This window comes from Syngnathus scovelli, chromosome 12 (genome assembly GCF_024217435.2).
Source record: "Syngnathus scovelli strain Florida chromosome 12, RoL_Ssco_1.2, whole genome shotgun sequence".
NCBI classification, from domain to species: domain Eukaryota; kingdom Metazoa; phylum Chordata; class Actinopteri; order Syngnathiformes; family Syngnathidae; genus Syngnathus; species Syngnathus scovelli.
Window position 1 is genome coordinate 2936063 of NC_090858.1, and position 20347 is coordinate 2956409.

A 20347-nucleotide genomic window follows, 5' to 3' on the forward strand; every position below is an offset into this window, starting at 1 on the left:
TTCCCCTATTTAATTTCACATCTTTTGTTTAACCATTTTTGAAAGAATTCAAGGGTAGTTATCTGTGTGTGCTTGTGCCTTTGTGTTTGAACCCTCCAATTAATTGGAGTGTGCAGATGTGTGAAAGTAATTTGGGATGTGGAGAGATGTGCTACTAAGGTTCCTCTGTTGCTATAGCAACGGCAGCATCCCCGCTGTTCTAACCAGATGGTTAATTACAATGTAGTTAGTAATACATTATACAAATGACAGGACCCTTTATTTGCTACGCGTGCACGGGTTAGGGTTCAATACAAGAACGTATTAAAATTTAATCACTGCGTCTAAACCTCAATTTTGATTGAGAGGAAACTATCTTGTATCATAACTACATTTAAGTTGCTTTTGTCACTACTTAGACTACGCGACTACAAAAACAGATTATTCAAATAATTTGAAATATATTGTAATATTCGTATTTGCTCCTATAAATTTAACGATAAAGTAGTTTATAAAACGGATTGAGCGGTGCTTTTTTTTCAGTAGCTGTTTCTGACCGGACACGTTTTCTGCGCACACACTAAACCTCAACATCCAATCAGAATCTTCTGTTCTTGACGTACTTCCGTACATGTGACTGACTGTCATGGAAGCCCCCTTGCGCACATCTCCGGCGTAAAGTCGCCTTTCCCATTCTATCTTACTTTCTTTTACAAATTGAGCCATGAGACGTTTACTACAACTTGGACGTTCGTTTTCTCGATGCCGTGTGCGTCTGTGCCACCAGAGCGTGTACAAAAGTCACGGCAATGTACGAAGTGTGGGAGTGGACCTCGGAGACAAGTGAGTTCATTTCAGCCTAGTTTCGATTCCTCGGAAGTGCTCAGAACATGGAGCATCACTAAACCCTACAATAAGTCACTTTAAGATCGTTTCATGGCGGCTACTCTGGGCCACTCTTAAAATGAAGGGAAGACTCGAAACCATAAGTCTACGTAACTGTGGATTTATATATTTAGTCAGTACGCGACTTAAAAAGTAGCCCATTTTTGGATGAAAAAAAAAATCACATTCGGTTCCATGTATTTCCATATTTTTGACTTGCAGGAAGCTAGAGATTTCCTCAGGAAGGCTCGCCAAGTTTGCAGATGGCTCTGCTGTAGTCCAGGTACGCATCTAAAACATCTATGATTCCAAAAGGAAAGCAGAGCCGCAGTGTTGTTGGATGCACCTGACAATAGCTTGTGATTTGCACATTTTTTTTGAGTAATAATTGTGTGTGTTTTTTTTTCAAGCTGGGTGACACCTCTGTTATGGTGACAGCTGTGAGCAAAACCAAACCATCTCCCTCTCAGTTCATGCCTCTAGTGGTACGACATTTGTGCACAAATTTGCATTTAAATTCACAAATTTTTCTTTGGATGCATCAAATGTGCTGTTTGATTGATTGACAGGTAGACTATAGGCAGAAAGCGGCCGCCGCTGGCAGGATCCCCACCAATTATTTGAGGCGAGAGCTAGGCACCACCGACCACGAGATACTTACCAGCAGACTCATAGGTAACCTCTCGGAACAAATTATTGGCATTTCAATTCATATCAATGGGGGAAAATGATTTGTTTCACAAGCGTGTTGACAAATTAAAAGTGTAAGTCTAAGCAAGATTGGATATTTGTATGAATGATTTATTTTCTTGTGTTCAGACAGATCCATTCGACCTCTTTTCCCATCCGGTTACTTTTACGACACTCAGGTTGGTTCTACTTCTTTACACCTGTTGCTCTTTTTTTTTTTTTTTAAATGTGGCATATTGTCTCTTTGTAGATTTTGTGCAACTTGCTGGCTGTAGATGGCGTCAACGATCCGGAAGTGCTGGCTATCAACGCAGGTAATTATGGAAAACTCCACTTGGATGTTCCGATTGTAATAATCGTTTGACGTCAATGTTTTGTTGCCTTTTCCGTTCAAGCCTCAGCCGCTCTTGCTCTGTCGGACATCCCGTGGGAGGGACCTATAGGTGAGCGGCGTACATTCCATATTTTAAAACACATTTGGAACAGCGAGGGAAATTTTTTCGATCAAATAAATGTCCATATCGATCCAGGTGCTGTGCGGATGGGATTGGTGGACGGCGAGCTGCTGGTCAACCCCACCAGAGCGGAGATGGCATCCAGCACGCTCAATATGATCGTGGCAGGAGCCCCCAGCAGTCAAGTGGGTTAGTTAAGCGTTCAAAACAAATTTGAAATGCTGCCATTAATTCAAGCAGTCCAGCATCTCTCACCCGCTTCATGTGCGCCGTTGCCAGTGATGATCGAGGCGTCTGCCGAGAACGTCCTGCAGCAGGACTTTGCTCACGCCGTCAAGGTGGGCGTCAAGCACGCGCAGCAGATCATCCTGGGCATCCAGCAGCTAGCGCGAGAGCTCAAAGTCACCAAGCGCACGCCGCCCAAGATGTTCTCGGCACCTGCGGACATGGTGGCGCACGTGCGGCAGTAAGACTCACTACTTTGATGATGCTGTGGAAACCGATGGCCACTGGAGGGCGGTGTTACACAGATATCATATTTACAAATATATTCTTTATTGCAGATCGGCCTCGGAGAAAATCTACGCTGTTTTCACTGATTATTCCCATGATAAGGTAAACTCCAAAATCACCCTTTTCAACCTGTTCAGTTTTATTTTCATATCAATATTGTCATCACAGATTTCACGAGACGACGCCATCAACAAGATCCGCCTAGAAACCGAGGAATACCTCAAAGGTAAGATGGCGTCATCATCCTTGACACTCTGAGTCACGATTAAGATTTCCAATTCGAATGTGTTCTTCAGAGAAATTTCCCCAAGCTGAACCTTTTGAAGTCATCGAATCGTTCAACACTGTGAGCAGGGACATCTTTAGGAATTTAGCGCTCACTGAATACAAGAGGTACGCGTTTACAATCGATGACACCGGAGGATGTATTCACATTTATGATAATCGTACTCGTTTATGTGCGGTTAGGTGTGACGGCAGGGAGTTAACGGCCTTGAGAGACATCTCCTGCGAGGTGGACCTCTTTAAACCCCTTCATGGCTCCGCATTGTTTCAGAGAGGACAAACGCAGGTATGCCGTGCGTGAGGTTGGGAAAAAAAGAAGACCTCCTAAAATTGAGATCTTTCGTAGGTCCTGTGTAGCGTCACGTTTGATTCGCTGGAATCTAGCGTTAAAGCGGACATCATCACGACAGCTTTAAGGTGAGGATGAAATGGGAAACGTTGTAGCTTTAGAACAGAGCATGCAACAAATCACAGGATGTTAAATTATGACACTTCTCTGTCCGTAGTGGCATCAAGGACAAAAATTTCATGCTTCATTATGAGGTAAGTGAAAGTTTTTTTTAAAGAATTTTCAGTCATTAATGCAGTGATTTTCATTTCAGTTCCCACCCTATGCCACCAACGAGATCGGCAAGATGGGAGGTCTCAACCGGAGAGAACTCGGACACGGTGAGCTAATCCGCTAGATTTCCATTTTCTACACCCAAGACTGGTCACCGCTTAATCACACCTTTTGTAGAAATGTTGATTCTGGACGTCATTTATTGTAGCTAATGTTTTGCTTGCGTCTTTCGATTAGGCGCCCTGGCCGAGAAAGCCCTGCGACCTGTCATCCCCAAAGACTTTCCTTTCACTATCAGGGTCACGGCTGAGGTGCTGGAGTCAAACGGTGAGGAGGGATCTGGGGAGGGGGAGTCTAAACTGACTGACCGGCTGTTTGTTTGTTTTTTCACTTGTTAGGCTCGTCATCCATGGCTTCAGCGTGTGCAGGCAGCCTGGCACTCATGGATGCAGGTACTCCACATCAGGCTGGAAGATGGATAGAAATGTCCTCTCTCCTTACATTCCCTTTTTTTTTTTCTTTTCTTCTTAGGTGTACCCATCTCGTCACCCGTGGCCGGCGTGGCCGTGGGCCTCATCTCCAAATCCAACCCCGACAAGCCCTCAGAGATCCAAGACTACAGACTGCTCACGGACATTCTGGTAATGTGCGCTCGGGGTTTGCCGCAGAGGAAGAGCTATGAGAGCTTAATAAAAGTCGTTTGCGTGCAGGGAATCGAGGATTACCTCGGAGATATGGATTTCAAATTGGCAGGGACAAACAAAGGCATCACTGCGTTACAGGTATGGAGGCCAAACACGGCAAAGCAGGTTTCTGGAAGATGATTGAATTGGTTAATTGAGAAAATCTATACATGTTTACCTTCCAGGCGGATGTGAAGATTCCAGGACTGCCTCTCAAGGTGGTCATGGAGGCCATCCAGCAGGCCACAGGTACGACAGTAGTTTCAAGTCCAAGAAATAACTGGCGTGACATTTTTTCCTTCTGCTTTGATCTGTTCAAAATGACATTTTAGTGGCAAAGCGGGAAATCTTGGGCATCATGAACAAGAGTCTGGCAAAGCCCAAGACGAGTAGGAAGGAGAACGGGCCGGTTGTCGGTGAGTGTTGGGTAGAACTTTGTTTGTATGAGGTGTTATTGTGTTTTAATTTTATTTTTATTTTTTTCAGAGAATGTGCGTGTGCCCGCGTCCAGACGGGCTCGCTTCGTGGGCCCGGGTGGATACAACCTTCGCCGGTTACAAGCTCAGACGGGTAACGCCGGTCGTTTTGTGGCCGCAGTCGGGAAGCAATGCGAAAAGTTCTGGAAGTTTTGATTGTTTGGTGTCATTCCTAGGCGTGACCATCAGTCAGGTGGACGAGGAGACCTTCTCCGTGTTTGCTCCCACGCCGGGAGCGCTGAGTGAGGCACAGGACTTCATCAGTGAGATCTGCAAAGATGATGTGAGTAACTTAAGTGGGTTTGTTTTAACCTCGAAAGGTCACGTCACAATCCAAGAAAATTCCAAAGGGCTCATTCGAAAATATGATTTTCTTTTGCTTCATTTTGCAGCAAGAGCAGCAGCTGGAGTTTGGCGCTATTTACACCGCCACCATCACTGAAATAAGGTCAGCTGCTGAATGTAAGAACTTTATTCTTGTTTTGTTTTCTTTAACAACTCAACTGTTTTGTTCCGCAGAGACATCGGCGTCATGGTGAAGCTTTACCCCAACATGAGCGCCGTCCTGCTGCACAATTCCCAGTTGGACCACAAAAGGGTGCGTGCATATTTGTTTGAGTGACGGCATGGGCGTGAGAGTCAAACCACCATTTAAATATTTCTCATGTTCTTCCCCCAAATTAGATCAAACATCCAAGTGCTTTGGGGTTAGAAGTGGGCCAGCAGATTCAGGTTTGGCATCACCCAGGTTGTTTTTTTTTTTCCCCACTACTGAACCAATTTACAAAGCGGGACCCCTTTTTCCACCAGGTCAAGTATTTCGGACGGGACCCCACAGACGGCAGGATGCGGCTCTCGCGCAAAGTGCTCCAGTCACCCGCCGCCACTGTGGTCAAAACGCTGAGCGAGAAGCAGAGCATCTCCATGGCGGCTGCAAGCAACGTCGAACCATGAAGAAGTAAAAACGCAATCGCTGGATGTAACACTTGGACGCACTGCCGTGAAAAGCTGTACGTGTGCGCTCTCTTTTTCCCTGGCAAAGAAGCATCATGATGTTGTAAAATGTCACTACTTTTTTAAAATAGTGGCTTGTGTAAATAAAATGTCAAGATAGCTCTGTACTGCAAACATGTTATTCAGCTATATTTGGGGAACCCCCACAAATCTAAATATAAAGAAATATCATGGAAATGCAGTGTATCCAGACTTCCCCAAAGTGTTTGTGGAGGAAACTAGCACACTATAATATTATATTTTACAAAAACACACAAAATCTATTGAGTCACTTGCATTAATTAGTAGAATACCTTTCTTTGTATTATACTGCCTCCTAATGGGCAAATTTAGAACAGGTTTAATTTTAGTATTTGATTAATTAAAAATAGTCGATATGGTTTATTTTTTGTTGTAGTTTCTTGAGATTAAAAAAGGTAAAAAGTTTGTGAATGTGTTTGTCACAAAAGGTTAACTTTTTTTTCTTCATTTTACTGTTTAAACGTAACGAAATATAGTTATGTGATGTTGGGGTTCCCGACAGATGTGAGTTGTGTGACTGACGTCAAGCAAAAAAAAAAAAAAAAAAAATAAATAACAGAATCGGATTACAAGATGGCGCCTCACGGACGTTAGCGGGGAGGCCGCGGGAGTTGTGTTGTGCCCCCCCCAAACCCGCCCCTCCTCCTATCCCCCCCACCCCCCCTTCCAACAAGGGGGAGGGGGGGGGGGGTTGTCTTTAGACTTGTGCGCCGTGGCCGAGAGGAGAGCATGCCGAAGAAGTAGCAGTCGCCGCCGCGGATACTTTTTAACCCCCCCTCCCTACTTGGCTAGTCCGTCCCGTGTAACATGCGGACTCCAACAAAGTTGTCAGGCTAGGGAGGAAAACACCGAGGCTCTTCGCTTCGCTTGTTAGCACGCAGCTAGCTTACCCTGCTAGCTTCCCCCGTTCACAATGTCGGACACTCGGCGGCGGGTGAAAGTTTATACGCTCAACGAAGACCGCCAGTGGGACGACCGGGGCACCGGGCACGTTTCGTCGACGTTTGTGGAAAGACTCAAGGGAATATCTTTACTTGTTCGGGCTGAATCTGACGGTGAGTCCCCCCTCACTCCACACTAACACGGTCTGGTGGTGGTAGTAGCATAGCCACGCTAGCATTCGACGTGAGCTCAGTAACGTGGGGGGATATTTGAGTCGCCTCTTTGTTTTTTGTTTTTTTTGTTTTGTTTTTAAAATAAAAATCACGTGTATTTTTTTTATACATGCTGTTTTACACTCTTACTACTCTTACCTGGTTTATATTGAAACACACTACGTAATGGTGACTAACACGTCCACTCGCCTTTTGTCCTATGCTAAGTCTACATTGTGTCCTCTTCGAGACATAAAAGCAAATCAATCACCGTAAAAGTCCTTAAACATTTTTATTCATCTCAAATCACATTATAATATTGTGTTGTACCTCTCATTTCAGGCTCAGTGTTATTGGAATCGAAAATTAGCCCCAACACTGCTTATCAGAAACAACAGGTAAGTGTAGTTGTCCCTTAGATCAGCCACAAAGGCAATAAAAAAATATATCTGCTGTGTTTTATGTCTACAGTCATTTATTATTAAATAACTTTAGCTGTGCTCAACTCTGTATTCCAAGCCAATGTTTAGCCACAAGCAGTTAATTACCAATTATAATAATGGAGTAAGTCTTGTCTAGTACACTCAGAGATGCTCCCTAAAAATGTTTATAAATGCCTACAAGAATATTGTAAGATCTAATTATACTTCCAAAAGTGATCACAATGAAAATGCATAAGAAATTCTCAGATGTGTCCTTTAGAAATAGCAATTGATAAGAGGATTTTTTTCTTCTTTGCACAGGACACACTGATCGTATGGTCGGAGGCGGATAATTATGACCTGGCTTTGAGTTTTCAGGAGAAAGCAGGTTGCGATGAGATCTGGGAGAAAATTTGCCAGGTAAACGAGTCGGGCTGGAATATTGTTTGGACTTAAAGAAGTTGTCAGAATTGATCTGCGATCTACCCTCATTCAGGTGCAAGGGAAGGACCCCGCCCTGGACATCACCCAGGACCCCATCGACGAGTCCGAGGAGGAGCGTTTCGAGGAGATCCCGGAGACGAGCCACCTGGTGGAGCTCCCGCATTGCGAGCTCAGCTGCCTGGAGGAGATCGCTGACCTGGTGACGTCGGTGCTCTCGTCGCCCATCCGGCGGGAAAAACTGGCCTTGGCCCTCATGAGCGAGGACTACCTCAAGAAACTGCTAGGCCTCTTCCGGGTGTGCGAGGACCTGGACAACCGGGAGGGCCTGCACCACCTGTACGAGATCGTTCGCGGCGTCCTCTTCCTCAACAAGGCGGCCCTCTTCGAGGTGATGTTCTCCGACGACTGCATCATGGATGTGGTGGGCTGCCTGGAGTACGACCCGGCGCTGGTGCAGCCCAAGCGCCATCGCGAGTTCTTGACCAAGACGGCCAAGTTCAAGGAGGTGATCCCCATCACGGACTCTGAGCTGAGGCAGAAAATTCACCAGACGTACCGCGTGCAGTACATCCAGGACATCATCCTGCCTACGCCGTCCGTCTTTGAGGAGAACTTCCTCTCCACGCTCAATTCCTTCATCTTCTTCAACAAGGTGGAGATTGTCAGTATGTTGCAGGTATGAACCATTTATTTTGTTACAAACTTATTGGCACCCCCTCGGTTAGTTGTCTGTTTTGTGATTTTTTTTTTTTTTCCTTCACCACAGGAGGACGAGAAGTTCCTCACTGAGGTTTTTGCACAGCTCACAGATGAAGGCACAGACGACAGTAAAAGGCGAGAGCTTGTGAGTCCAAAGTTCTTTTGATTCATTCTATTTGGCGCAGTTTAGTCCTTTTGGAATATTCACTGCAGTTTTATTTTCATTTCTGCCTATAGCCTTTTTTTTAAGTATAGTGATGCCTCGACTAACAAGCGGCATTGAGTAGATAGTAAACGATTCTTAAAATTGTTAGTTAAAGTTAACCAAACTTGATCACTTTGTCTCCTGAAAGTCAGCTAGCTTGATGCTAGCACATAATGGGAAACGCCATAGTCAGACTAACAAAACTAGCATCAATAATGTGGAACTTGTGAACCATTCACATGCATATTTACGCACCGCAAAAAAAAAAAACACCGCTAATTTTACTGCCGCTTGCTGAACTTAGTAGTGACTTTGTGTGAGGCGCCAAGGCGCACACACTATTAAAAGAAAGTCGTTATTCTTAAGGCTCGCTTACGATGTCAGCTGATCGCAACTGGTGCCAAACTGCAACAAAGTGAAACATTGATATCTCCTAGCCTCCATGAAACGAGTCCTTTGAATGGTGTTTTTTTTTTTTTTTTGTTCTTTGTCCTCAGGTGAACTTTGTCAAGGAGTTCTGCGCTTTCTCGCAGACGTTGCAGCCCCAAAACCGGGACGCTTTCTTCAAGACGCTGGCCAATCTCGGCATCTTACCTGCGCTGGAAATAGTCATGGTGAGCAAGGTCCCGTGCCGGGTGTCGAAACGGACACCAATATTTTGTTTTCCCTTCTCAGGGCATGGATGACCTTCAGGTGAGGGCGGCAGCTACGGACATCTTCTCCTACCTGGTGGAATTCAGCCCCTCTATGGTGCGAGAGTTTGTCATGCAGGAACTACAACAGACTGACGACGTAAGTGAATCCTTTGCGGCGTTGGAAAGACAAAAAAAAGAAGCTTCTCGGGACGTTAGTATGTCGTGGAAAATGTCATGTATTTCACAATTTGGCTTTCCAGGACGTGCTGCTCATCAACGTGGTGATCAAGCAGATGATCTGCGACTCGGACCCCGAGCTGGGCGGCGCCGTCCAGCTGATGGGGCTGCTTCGGACGCTCATCGACCCGGAGAACATGCTGGCCTCCATCAATGTAAGCCCGACTGGCGCTCGCCTGGTTTTTGCCTCTCCGTCGACGTCGCCCGCATTCTCGTCTCTTCCCGCAGAAAACGGAAAAGACAGAGTTCTTGAGTTTCTTCTACAAGTACTGCATGCAAGTTTTAACAGCACCTCTGCTGGCCAACACGGCGCATGACAAGAATTCAAAAGGTGAGCTGGCATCCCACACTCATCGTAACGCCTGTGACAATTGGAGGTCCTGACTCGCTATTCTCCTCAAAAGATTTACAAGAGGGAGCCACCAAGATCAACCCTGTGTGTCCAGGTAAGAAACTTTTTTTTTTTTTCCAGAGAGGGAAATATTATCGTAATTTCTCATGTTGTTTTTTTTTCCCATTCCCCCCTATAGACAATTTTCAGACGGCCCAACTGCTTGCTCTGATCCTGGAGCTGCTGACCTTCTGCGTGGAGCACCACACCTACCACATTAAGACCTACATTATGAACAAAGACCTGCTGCGGAGAGTCCTCGTGCTCATGAACTCCAAGCACACCTTCCTGGCTCTCTGTAAGCGCACACGGCAACACACAACACGCACGCACACGGCATGATGCCCACTAAGTTGTTTTTGCGCACGTCCCAAGGCGCGTTGCGTTTCATGCGGCGGATCATTGGCCTGAAGGACGAGTACTACAACCGCTACATCATCAAAGGGAACCTCTTTGAGCCGGTCATCAACGCGCTGCTGGACAACGGCACACGATACAACCTCCTCAACTCGGCCATCATCGAGCTCTTCGAGTTCATCAGAGTGGTGCGTCGCGCACACACAAAAAACTCGCGCGACTTGTAGATTTAAGTGTGGCGTGTTACGTTTGCAGGAGGATATCAAGACCCTCATCGCGCACATTGTGGACAACTTCTACAAAGCACTTGAGCCCATCGAGTACGTGCAGACCTTCAAGGGGCTGAAGGGACGATACGAGCAGGAGAAAGATAGGCAGAGCCATAAACTCACCAGGTTAGCACATACCGGCTGACGGTAAGTAGAATAAGCAGACTAAAAATAATCCAAAAATGATTTAGATACCGACGAGAGGCTCGCTCAATGGATGACGATGAAGAGTTGTGGTTCAATGAAGACGAGGACGACGACGAGGCAGAAGCGGTGGACAAGAGCCGCATGGAAGATGATTACTCTGACGGCTACGGCAAGTACATGGAGGCCAAAAAAGGTAAAAACGCCCCTTCTGGCTTTTTGGGGATAACCACCAGTACGCCGTCGTCCTAGTTGAGCTAGTGCTGCCCTCGTCTCAGCAGGCGCAACCAACGGCGCTAACAATGGCAAAGTCGCGGCGCTACCCCCCACCTCGCCCCCCGCCACGCCCAACAATAGCCCGGCGGCCTCCGTCAAGACGGTCGCACTTCCCGCCTCGCCGGTGGTCAAGGTAATCACAACTATATTCTCGGATGAATTAACAGCCTGAATAAATTACCAAAAGAAAGTTGACAAGTTGGTGAACCAGCTGCAGGTTGCGGGTCAGGTTGTGATCCCATTTCTTGTCTGTTAGGCCCCTCTGGTGGGATTGGTGGACTACCCCGACGACGAGGACGAAGATGAGGAAGACGAAGAAGAGGAAGAGGAGCAATCCCCCAGGAAGCGCCCCCGTCTCAGCTCTTAACATCCCGAAAGTCTGGCACCGGCTCCCTTTCTTCAGAATTGTTTGGACCACCTCCTTCTCCAGACCCTCGCTAACCTTTAACCCTCTCCTGGTCCTCTTCCTCATCGTGCCAAGGCCCTTCCCCGTATCGGATTGTTGTTATAGCAACAGAAGGCCGAAGGGTAGCGCCTCAGCGGTTGACTAAATGGAGGCCGTCGGCGAAAGAACTGTGCCACAGGCCAGTCAGGCTAGCAGGACTAGCCCCCACTCCTGAACCCCCTCCTCACAACACCCCCACCCCCCCCTTTCCCCTCGTAGGAGTTAGGACGCTTGACTGGCCGCTCGCGGAAAAAGGACTGGAAGCTAACACTGCTAAGTCCACATTTAATGTGCAAGAGGATTACAGTAATTTAAAAGCAACTGTTGATTCCTTTGACCACTTTGTAGCTCGAAATGAATTTCAATCTCATTAGATACATTTTTTGTACAAACGTCAACACTGAATGGAGTCTCATTTGTTCTTGAGCGACCAATTAGCCAAATCTCTGGCAACCCTCCTGTATTGGAAGCACGGAAAAAGACAAACACGGTCTACAAACGGGTGATAAATTCACGAGCACAGTATATCGAATATTGCATGCGGCATCGTGACTTCTCGAAACTTCTGTACATGCCGGTGGCTCCCATTTTGCATGAAAAGCTATGCGCCAAAGCACTAGTTTTACAACATTGAGACACTGTTGGCATCTACTGCGGGAGTGTGATGCAGACGTACTTTTGCATTTGGCTACATGCGATTCACACTGTTGTTTTAGGGACGTGATAACATCGGCAGGGCCGGAAAAGCTTGATAAAACATGCGGCACTTAAAAAAAAATTCTTTTTGTATGTCACTAACTGCTTTCACAGTCCACATATAAGCCAGCAGCAAAATACAGTATATTTTTGCGGGGACGGAAATGACTCAACTATAATTTAGAATTTCTAACAGCCTTTACAATATTAATACACTCGCCTCATTTTTCATTTGTTTCCTCATCTTTGTCGCCAAACATTTCTGATGGGCACACGCCGTGTTTTAGTGGTAAAAAAAATAAATAATTAACAAAATAATAATACGGTACTGCCATCTAAGCTGGCTTTTTACCAGCTCATTCTGACCCCAAATCACTGAATACGCTCAAGCCGCGACGACCATGTCAACTTTTGCGGGTCCAAGCGACTAAATGCCGGCCGGTTCTACCACAGAAAGCGGCAGAGCGGCTCATCTCTCATCCGGGAAGATCTCTGTGAGGCTACTGCGTCTAACAGGAGAACAAAGGTGAGCATCCCCATTGGTAAGAAAATAAATACACGTGATTGAATTCACACTGCACACGGAGCTCATTTCTTGATGACTTCCTCCTTCAGCTTATCTGCCAGATGTTTTCTCTTCTGCAACTTCTTGCGCTCCTCCGTCGAAATCTGGAAGAAGATAAAACGTCAAAATCAGCGGCGCCCAGAGGTCTTAGAGGACTCACTGATGGTGGAGGAGGTGCAGGCGAGGAGGGAGCGCAAGGTGCCTCCTGCTCGGGCGTCTGCTTGGCAGTTCGCTCCTTTTTCAGAGCGTGGAGCTTGTCGCGCTGCTCACGTAAGTAGGCCGCCCTCTGCTGGAGATGCTCCTGCTGAGATGCTGACAGCTCCTGAGAAGTCAACGTCAGAATTTTTTTTTTTTAAGGTGTACCTAATGAAGCGACCCCAGCGTACTCACAGTGTAAGGCTGAGCGAAGCCGGCCTCCCTGCGCGCTTCCTCCAGCCAGGATTGCTCGGCGCTGACGGGGGCTCTCACGGGGGGCAGGACCCGAGACTCCACGGTACTGACTCCGCCTGCGCACCCTCACATTAATCCACGTTTTTATCAACGTACGCGGCAAATGTTGCGGCTTTTACCGGGTGTGCGAGTCAAAGATGACGAGCAGGAGGAGCTGCTTTTTTCGACGTGCTTCACATCTGCTGTCAACTTGTTCTCGGCGGTTTCTGATGTTTTCCCGTTGACCTGCACAGAAAAAAAACATCAGTAACTAGAAATTTGTTTTAAGTTGGTCACGTGGTAATTGGAGAGCGATTATTATTATTTTTTTGGGTGGAACTAAAAGCAAACCTGCGGGGCTGCGCTCTTCCCATTCATCCTTTGTGCTTTGTGGGCGTTTGCGTCAATGTTGTCAGGCTGTAAGGGAAAAAAAAAAAAAACATCCAATCCACTGCAGATAAGATTCAATAATCTGATGATGTTGGCCTTTGACCTTGGCAGAGACAACATCTTGGATTTCGCTGGCGGACGTCGAACACGCACGTTCCTCGTCCAGCAGCAACCTCCACGACATTTCTTCTTCGTATTCCTCTTTGGACTTTCTGACGGAGGTAGTAGCACAACGTCAATAACTCTCAGGCTTGTGTGGAGATGAAAATACTTGTTTTTTTTTTAAGTGAAAAAAACATTTTGGATTTGGCGAGCCTCCAAGTGAGGATCTTATATGCATCCAGGTAGGACAAAGTGGATAAAAATAGTATAGTAGCAGTTTGCTACGAGAGTCAATAGCTCAGATTGAAATTAGCCTGAGCCTAAGTAGCTTAAAGCGGACTTCTCTTTTGGGTCAAGATGCCGCTCACTAAATCCCATTAGGAGAGCACGCCAGCAAGAGATCATTACACGTGTTTAAATGTGTAATAAGCTTATTCGTTTTAGCGTCTAATTTTTTTTTGGGGGGGGGGCAACATTGATTTAATTGATATTTCTCTTGCTTGATGAAAGCTTACTTGAGGACTTCCTGCAGGATCTTCATCTCTTGCTGCTGCAGCTCCGTCATCACGTCCTCGCCGTCAGTCAAGCAATCGGGAAGCGCCCCTGGTAGATGGATATAGATATATATATTGTAGCTTCTCGCTAATTTATTGTCCTCTTGCCAACAAGCTGATTTATTAGCAATGATGTGTGTGTTGCTACAGTAAAAGTGTGCAACACCAGTTGTACCATTCCTCTCTTTGATGACCCGCAGGGCCTGAAGCTGGAGCTCCATGTTCTTCTGGACCATCAGCGAGCGGAAAATTTGGAAGTCATCTGTGGCCAGGACGGGTTGGAACACAGACTGAAGCCAAATAGAAAGTCAAGTGGTCAGTATTTTTACTTTGCCCTATTATTGGAATATTTGCAGCTTTTCAGGTTTTGTAACGAGGGTGAGTTTGGCGTACCTGCACGGTTTTGGACTTGGCAAAGGGGGAGGTGCACGCATCCAAAAACTGCTGCTCGTTGATGCCCACCTCCTGCATGTAATTCTCCAGTAGCTTCTCAACCTGCAAAAACATGATGAATAATGTAGAAAATTGATTCGTTCAATTCAAAAGATGAAACACATTTATTTTAATTTTATTTATTTATTATTAACACAGTATTTCATTTATTTATATTATTTATATATTTTTTTAAATTGTGCCTACATATTTTATTAATTTAATTTTATTTTGGTAATTGTTGGCATATAAAGAACAGCTTTACTCACCAACTTTTTATACTGCTGATGGATTTCCGTGTACGCTAACTTATTTTCATCTTCATCGTCAAACACTGAAATATAACATGTAGATTAGTCAAAGAAGGGCGTCCAACTTTATTCACATTTTTTGTTCAAATAAATGTCAATTTTGCATATCTTGGGGAAAATGCAAAATAATTTAAAATCTTTAATGACAATTGATGCCAACATGTGCAAGTCTGTATGTGTTAGCAAGTTTTTAATCACTCGTGTTTCTATCGTGCCCGATATTGAATTGCAACGCAAATTATTGTCAAAATGTCAATAGCATTACAGGTTATGGTGGTCAGATAATTAGCAAGGTCTGCAGAAGATCAATAACAATCCTGATCATTTTTGTATCAGGTGTTTTGCAGCATGCAGGACATCAGCCCTCGAAAACCGGAATTGCCCACCCCTGGAATATCAGTAAGTGCATTTACTTTTCGGTGCCAAAAAAAAATTGCCATTTGGAAAATGAGGCTGCAAAATGTTAGCATCAGCTTTAGCCATGGAGGCTACAAGAAGTAGCTAATGACGCTTACATTTTCATGCTTATTTTCAACATTAAATAATCTTTATCTGTTTATTGGCTTCGTGAAAATTCAGTCAGCTGTTTTTTTTTTCATTTTGAAATACAATGCAAAACGTCGCAATATTTACTAGCTTGATCCGCTGGAGGCACAATGGAGGCTAGCGATGCTCCCATGCTAACATATGCTAACATAAACAAAGCTCAGAAGACGACCCAGTGTGTCTTTATTGGTGGGAAAGATCACCTGTGCATTTGTGCTCCATGAAATCCGTGACTGGGATGACCCACTCGGGACTTCCCAGGTAGCCCACGATGCTCTCCACCACCCACTCGCTGTCGTCCTCAGCCATGTTGGCTCCACAAGTCAGCGGTGGCTGCGGCTGCTCTCCTCCCGGCTTGGACGCGTCCCAGCTCCGCTACGGCACACGCACGCGCAGGCGGCAGATGCACGCGTTTATGATTATTGTGCTCCATAAACTTAAACAACTCCCCATTGCAAACAGTCGCAGCAAAAATGATTTTTTGTTTTGTTTCGTCTACCAGGAGCAGAAAAGAATTGCTGCGCACTCGTGGAGAGTGCAGGGTGGTAGTGACGCTTGAAGGTTGCCACGGAAACAGTGACGTCAACCGCTGGTTCCCAAACGTCTGTTCGTCACATTGATTAATGGTTAATAATCATTTTATTTCAATTCTATAAGTATTTATTTTAAATAAGAATATATTAAAATACTGAAATATTGAACACATGGACCCATTTAAAAGTTTTGAGTTCGTTTCGAGAAAATTACTAACCACCAGGGGGAGCCAGACTTCCTCTGCTAAAAACAGCCATTTCAATTTTGTTTATTTTGACTTTCGACGGCTTTTTAATAGCGCCTCTTCGCGTTTAAGATAAACACGGGAAAGTCTTGTTGACTGTTCTAAATCTAATGCCAAGTCATACAGTCACATAACATCAGATAAGAAAAGAACCAATAGGACATTCGCAACTCCCCAACAAGCGCACACACAGCATGATAAAGAGGACTTCATTCATTGACGCGTCATTCCCTGCTGGACCTCCTTTGGATCTCTGCGCAGTGAGCAATGGCACACACGTAAATCAAAGCCGACTCTTGCTGTAAATGTCAATCAAACTGTATTTTAATATCTGTGGGTGCGGCCGGCGCTTTGCCAACTGTCATTTGCGGGACCTCTGCAGCCAAATGGCCGAGAGCAGCCCTCATGACAAGAGCACAAGCATGTCGACGGAGGATGCGTTTGACCATACTTATGTGGAGAAAGTCGGTCCCAAGCCACCCAGGACGCTGGTGTGGAGAAACATCTGGCTCATGGCGGTTCTGCACGCAGGCGCTCTCTACGGAGTCCTCCTCATTCCGACAGCTTACAAACTCACGCTTGCCTGGAGTAAGTATGCAATTGTTTATTATTTTCATTAATAATCGTTCTTAAGAAATGTAAAGTAAGTGTGACACTATTAAAAATGCAAAACTTTTTATTGCCCTAAGATCAAAGGGAATTTTGAATAATTTCCAAACATAATTAAGTAATATGTATGAATATAATGTTATTGTTTTTTCTTGTGACCTCTGCCAAGGATGCAATTTGATTGTTTTTTCATCTTGTGGAAGCAGTATTATCATTTAATTCATATCCCCAAAACTTTTTTTTTCTAAATATATTACTTTTAATGGAATTTGTGTGTGTTTGGGGTGGCTTTATTTATTGCAACAATTTTGTGAAGTACATTACTGCCATCTACAAGACTGGAGTTGAATTGCATCATAATAATTTTGGGCCATAGCGGGACAAACACATTGCAAAATAATTTATAGATGGTTTGTTCAAACACATTCACGTGTTAAAGTTGTTTTAATAAACAAATTTAAAATGATAACCGTCACATGGAGCTGCTGTAGGCCACTACTTATGCACGGATGCTCACACGCAAACTTATTGACTCCAGTTCCTGATGACACTCACGAGGCCACACCCTTTAAAGGCACACAACCTACACAAAGTACATACGTATTTACATTTTGTTATGTTTTGTTACGTTTTATGCAATTCAGTGCTGTTTTGGTGGAGCAGTAACGGATTAAAGATATCTCAATGCCAAAAATTGACCCCATTATTTGCATCACTAAGATGCATCTAACAATTTAACTCGATACAGCAGACTGTGGTTGCATTTCACAAATTCCTCAACAGTCTTCACTTTGTCCCTCATCTGCTCCCCCTCCCCTCCCCACCGCTTGTCTTTAGCAATGCTGGGCTGCATATTATTGCACAGTGGAAGACAAAGCACAATCAGCTCTCCCATAGACATTCCATTGTGAGCCGCGTGACAATTTGTCTTCGGCTGCCAGAAGGTCCCTTGTGCCCGTTGCGAGCAGACAACAACAAACTGCACACCTGACCTCACAATCAGTCCCAAAGGTCGGGTCCAATAGTGACACTGTGTCATTTCTCTTCCCACCAGCTGCCGCGTGTTTCTTCTTCAGCGCTCTGGGCGTGACGGCGGGTGCACACAGGTTATGGAGCCACAGATCCTACAAGGCTTCAACGACCCTCAGGGTATTCCTGGCTCTTGCCAACTCCATGGCCTTCCAGGTACATATGTAACTTTAAACACACATGATGCAACTACACAAACAGACTGTTGATAAATTTCTGACTCATCTTTTTTTCTCTGCTGCCCCAAAAGAATTGGAAAACTTTTCATTAATGTTTGGTATCCAAAATTATTCAGAACGACATTTTCGAGTGGGCGAGGGACCACCGCGTCCATCACAAGTATTCGGAGACGGACGCCGACCCCCACAATGCCAAGCGGGGCTTCTTTTTCTCGCACATCGGCTGGCTGCTGGTTCGCAAGCACCCTGACGTCACAGAGAAGGGCCGAAAACTGGATCTGTCAGACCTGAAGGCCGATAAAGTAGTCATGTTTCAACGAAGGTAAAGACTGCTGTTTTCTGCCTAGCAACAAGCACTCATGAAATAATTCCGTACTTGATTTCAGGCACTACAAGCTCTCTGTTTTGATCTTGTGCTTCCTGGTGCCGATGTTGGTGCCCTGGTACTTCTGGGGCGAGTCCCTCCTAGTGGGTTACTTCCTGCCCGGGTTGCTGAGGTACACCGTCGGACTCAACGCCACTTGGCTGGTCAACAGCGCCGCGCACATGTGGGGCAACAGGCCGTACGATCACACCATCAACCCCAGGGAGAACAACTTTGTGGCCTTCAGCGCCATAGGTAGGAGAACGCTTTAGCTGTCAATTAGAGTTTTTTTTTATTTTTTTTTAGACTCTGAAGTTGCCTGAAACAACCAATCAAGGATGGGGAAAAATGCTGATGTCATTGAGCGTCATGTATATAAAATGGAATATAGTTAGCATCAAGCTAGCAATTATGGCAACGCTATGTTGCCATACATGTTCTCTTTTTTTAAAACTTCAGTTTGATCATAAACTTTAACCGGGAAAAGCAATAAAATGCCTGAAAAGAGCACTTGGTAAAAAACTTTGAAGAATTGTTCACAATTAGCCAAACAACTGCTTTGTTGTGAACGTGGCTAGCCTGAGTCAGCATTTTTGACTCTCTTTGTTTCGTTCCCAGGGGAAGGCTTCCATAACTACCACCACACGTTCCCTTTCGACTACGCCACCAGCGAATTCGGCTGCAGGCTCAACCTCACTACTGCCTTCATCAACCTCATGTGCTTCCTGCGTCTGGCCAGCGAACGCAAAATGGCGTCCAAAGAGATGATAGCGGCCCGCGTGCATCGGACGGGCGACGGGAGCGCTAAAAATGGCTAAGTTGGACTTTATTATGATGGTGATGATTATGAGGAGAGAGACAGGCAATAACTTTCATTCACATACCAAATCAATAACGACGGGATGATATCGGGCTGGTTTATTGAGATTCATTTTTGTCCTTTTCCGCTGCACAGGAGTGACACGTTTCTAGCAGGTACTGTTTCGAGTACCTGATCGTTCAAGTTGATCATGAGTCGTATTGGAACATTTGAAGGTTAAATCGCTAAGTTAAAAAAAAACTAATTTGCACCTTGCACTCTATACATTTGTTCGATTTCGACATGTTGACTGTGCAGTGGTGAATGTGAAATGTGTTGACGAATTCAGTGAATTGCAGAATCGTGAATTAATTTATGTGATATTTATTAACAACCGTGCCAATTTTGATTTAATTATGTTTATGGTTAAGAACCCGTCCACATAGTGGGAGTTTATTTTTGCTTTTATTTTGGACCATAAATACAAAATAATCTGTCAAATACAATTTTACAATTACAGACCCCTCTAATTCAGACATTTTTTTCTTCTCCACATTATATAAAAAACAATAGCCGTACTAAACTACAGCAATTTGACATGTGAATTAAATACAATGCTTACCTTGTTGTTCGAAACTAGAAGTCAATGAGTTTATGTGAGCGCACCAAGCACAGGTGCCTCTCCCTGGTATGTTTAAGATGTTATTTTTGATTTAAAGATAAACGTTGATCAGATAAGAATGTCAGGTATGGTCACGTGTGGGAAATTAATATGGTTTACTACTAATATAAACAAATGCACATTTGACTAAAAGTGTTCCTTAGACATTCTTTTGTGTTCACTGATCAACAAAAAAAAAAGCCAAAGCTTTTCAGAGAATGTGTATTATAAAAAATAAACACATTTTTATACCTGACATATTACTTGTTATCTCGTTGGACTTGCACACACGCACAAAGTTTTTGTGGGACATCTTGTCCGCGTAAATTGAGCACTCGACCTGACGATCTTAATCAGGGAACTCCTGTATGACACACGCTCATGCAAAAAAAAAAAAAAAATGGTGTGCACATGCGTCACTATCTCACTGCGCATTTTTCAGATAGCGCCACACGCAGTTCTGTCTCGTTTGTTGGACATTCTTCGTTTGACGGTGTCACTATTAGTCGTCAAAACAGAAGTCCGTTTTTCAACGCCGTGGAATCAGATAGTAACAAAGGACGCCAAAGAAAATGTATGGGAGGCTAATAGAGCTGCTGTGTGGTAGCGCCCTCTGCTGGACAAATAATGCTACGTACAGGCCAATAGTGCCTCAAACTTCAAGATATCTCCGTACTGTCGTCCTCAGTTATTGAATACTCTAAAATAAATTATCCATAAGA

The 20347-nt window shown here is 44.8% G+C and overlaps 4 protein-coding genes across 9 annotated transcripts; 3 read left to right on the top strand and 1 right to left on the bottom strand.

Annotated features, from left to right (window-relative positions):
• Positions 1-587: 587 nt before the first annotated feature.
• Positions 588-5642, top strand: pnpt1 (polyribonucleotide nucleotidyltransferase 1, mitochondrial). Its single transcript, XM_049736488.1, has 28 exons — positions 588-822; positions 1087-1147; positions 1275-1349; positions 1434-1539; positions 1684-1733; positions 1805-1868; positions 1950-1997; positions 2085-2198; positions 2289-2475; positions 2573-2624; positions 2691-2748; positions 2819-2915; positions 2991-3093; positions 3154-3224; positions 3314-3350; positions 3410-3476; positions 3607-3696; positions 3768-3821; positions 3901-4010; positions 4080-4151; positions 4238-4301; positions 4385-4468; positions 4539-4622; positions 4705-4811; positions 4921-4976; positions 5048-5126; positions 5213-5260; positions 5339-5642. The coding sequence occupies exons 1-28, from the start codon at positions 704-706 to the stop codon at positions 5480-5482; spliced, it is 2301 nt and encodes a 766-aa protein (XP_049592445.1). The 5' UTR covers positions 588-703; the 3' UTR covers positions 5483-5642.
• A 581-nt stretch (positions 5643-6223) lies between these two features.
• LOC125978789 (serine/threonine-protein phosphatase 4 regulatory subunit 3-A) lies at positions 6224-11579 on the top strand. Of its 2 annotated transcripts, none has more exons than XM_049736486.2 (16): positions 6224-6618; positions 7000-7055; positions 7401-7499; positions 7576-8199; positions 8290-8367; positions 8925-9041; positions 9103-9219; positions 9323-9454; positions 9528-9630; positions 9704-9745; positions 9830-9988; positions 10066-10235; positions 10303-10442; positions 10508-10656; positions 10739-10869; positions 10993-11579. In XM_049736486.2, the coding sequence occupies exons 1-16, from the start codon at positions 6477-6479 to the stop codon at positions 11101-11103; spliced, it is 2370 nt and encodes a 789-aa protein (XP_049592443.1). In that variant the 5' UTR covers positions 6224-6476; the 3' UTR covers positions 11104-11579. The 2 variants fall into 2 exon arrangements, with proteins under 2 accessions (XP_049592443.1, XP_049592444.1); XM_049736487.1 differs by having other exon boundaries at positions 10742-10869.
• Positions 11453-15770, bottom strand: cfap36 (cilia and flagella associated protein 36). 2 transcript variants are annotated; one of them, XM_049736489.2, is made up of 11 exons: positions 15410-15766; positions 14619-14683; positions 14311-14412; positions 14093-14207; positions 13879-13966; positions 13365-13473; positions 13223-13288; positions 13012-13117; positions 12833-12948; positions 12603-12764; positions 11453-12546 (listed from the first exon to the last, which is right to left on the bottom strand). In XM_049736489.2, the coding sequence occupies exons 1-11, from the start codon at positions 15513-15515 to the stop codon at positions 12466-12468; spliced, it is 1116 nt and encodes a 371-aa protein (XP_049592446.1). In that variant the 5' UTR covers positions 15516-15766; the 3' UTR covers positions 11453-12465. The 2 variants fall into 2 exon arrangements, with proteins under 2 accessions (XP_049592446.1, XP_068508682.1); XM_068652581.1 differs by having other exon boundaries at positions 11453-12764; positions 15410-15770.
• A 334-nt stretch (positions 15771-16104) lies between these two features.
• scdb (stearoyl-CoA desaturase b) lies at positions 16105-19883 on the top strand. 4 transcript variants are annotated; one of them, XM_049736493.2, is made up of 6 exons: positions 16105-16262; positions 16367-16572; positions 17648-17778; positions 17918-18123; positions 18188-18420; positions 18784-19883. In XM_049736493.2, exons 1-6 carry the CDS (start codon positions 16252-16254, stop codon positions 18981-18983), a joined length of 987 nt encoding a protein of 328 aa, XP_049592450.1. In that variant the 5' UTR covers positions 16105-16251; the 3' UTR covers positions 18984-19883. The 4 variants fall into 4 exon arrangements, with proteins under 4 accessions (XP_049592450.1, XP_049592452.1, XP_049592451.1 ...); XM_049736495.2 differs by having other exon boundaries at positions 16145-16244; XM_049736494.2 differs by having other exon boundaries at positions 16190-16291.
• The last annotated feature ends 464 nt before the right edge of the window (positions 19884-20347 follow it).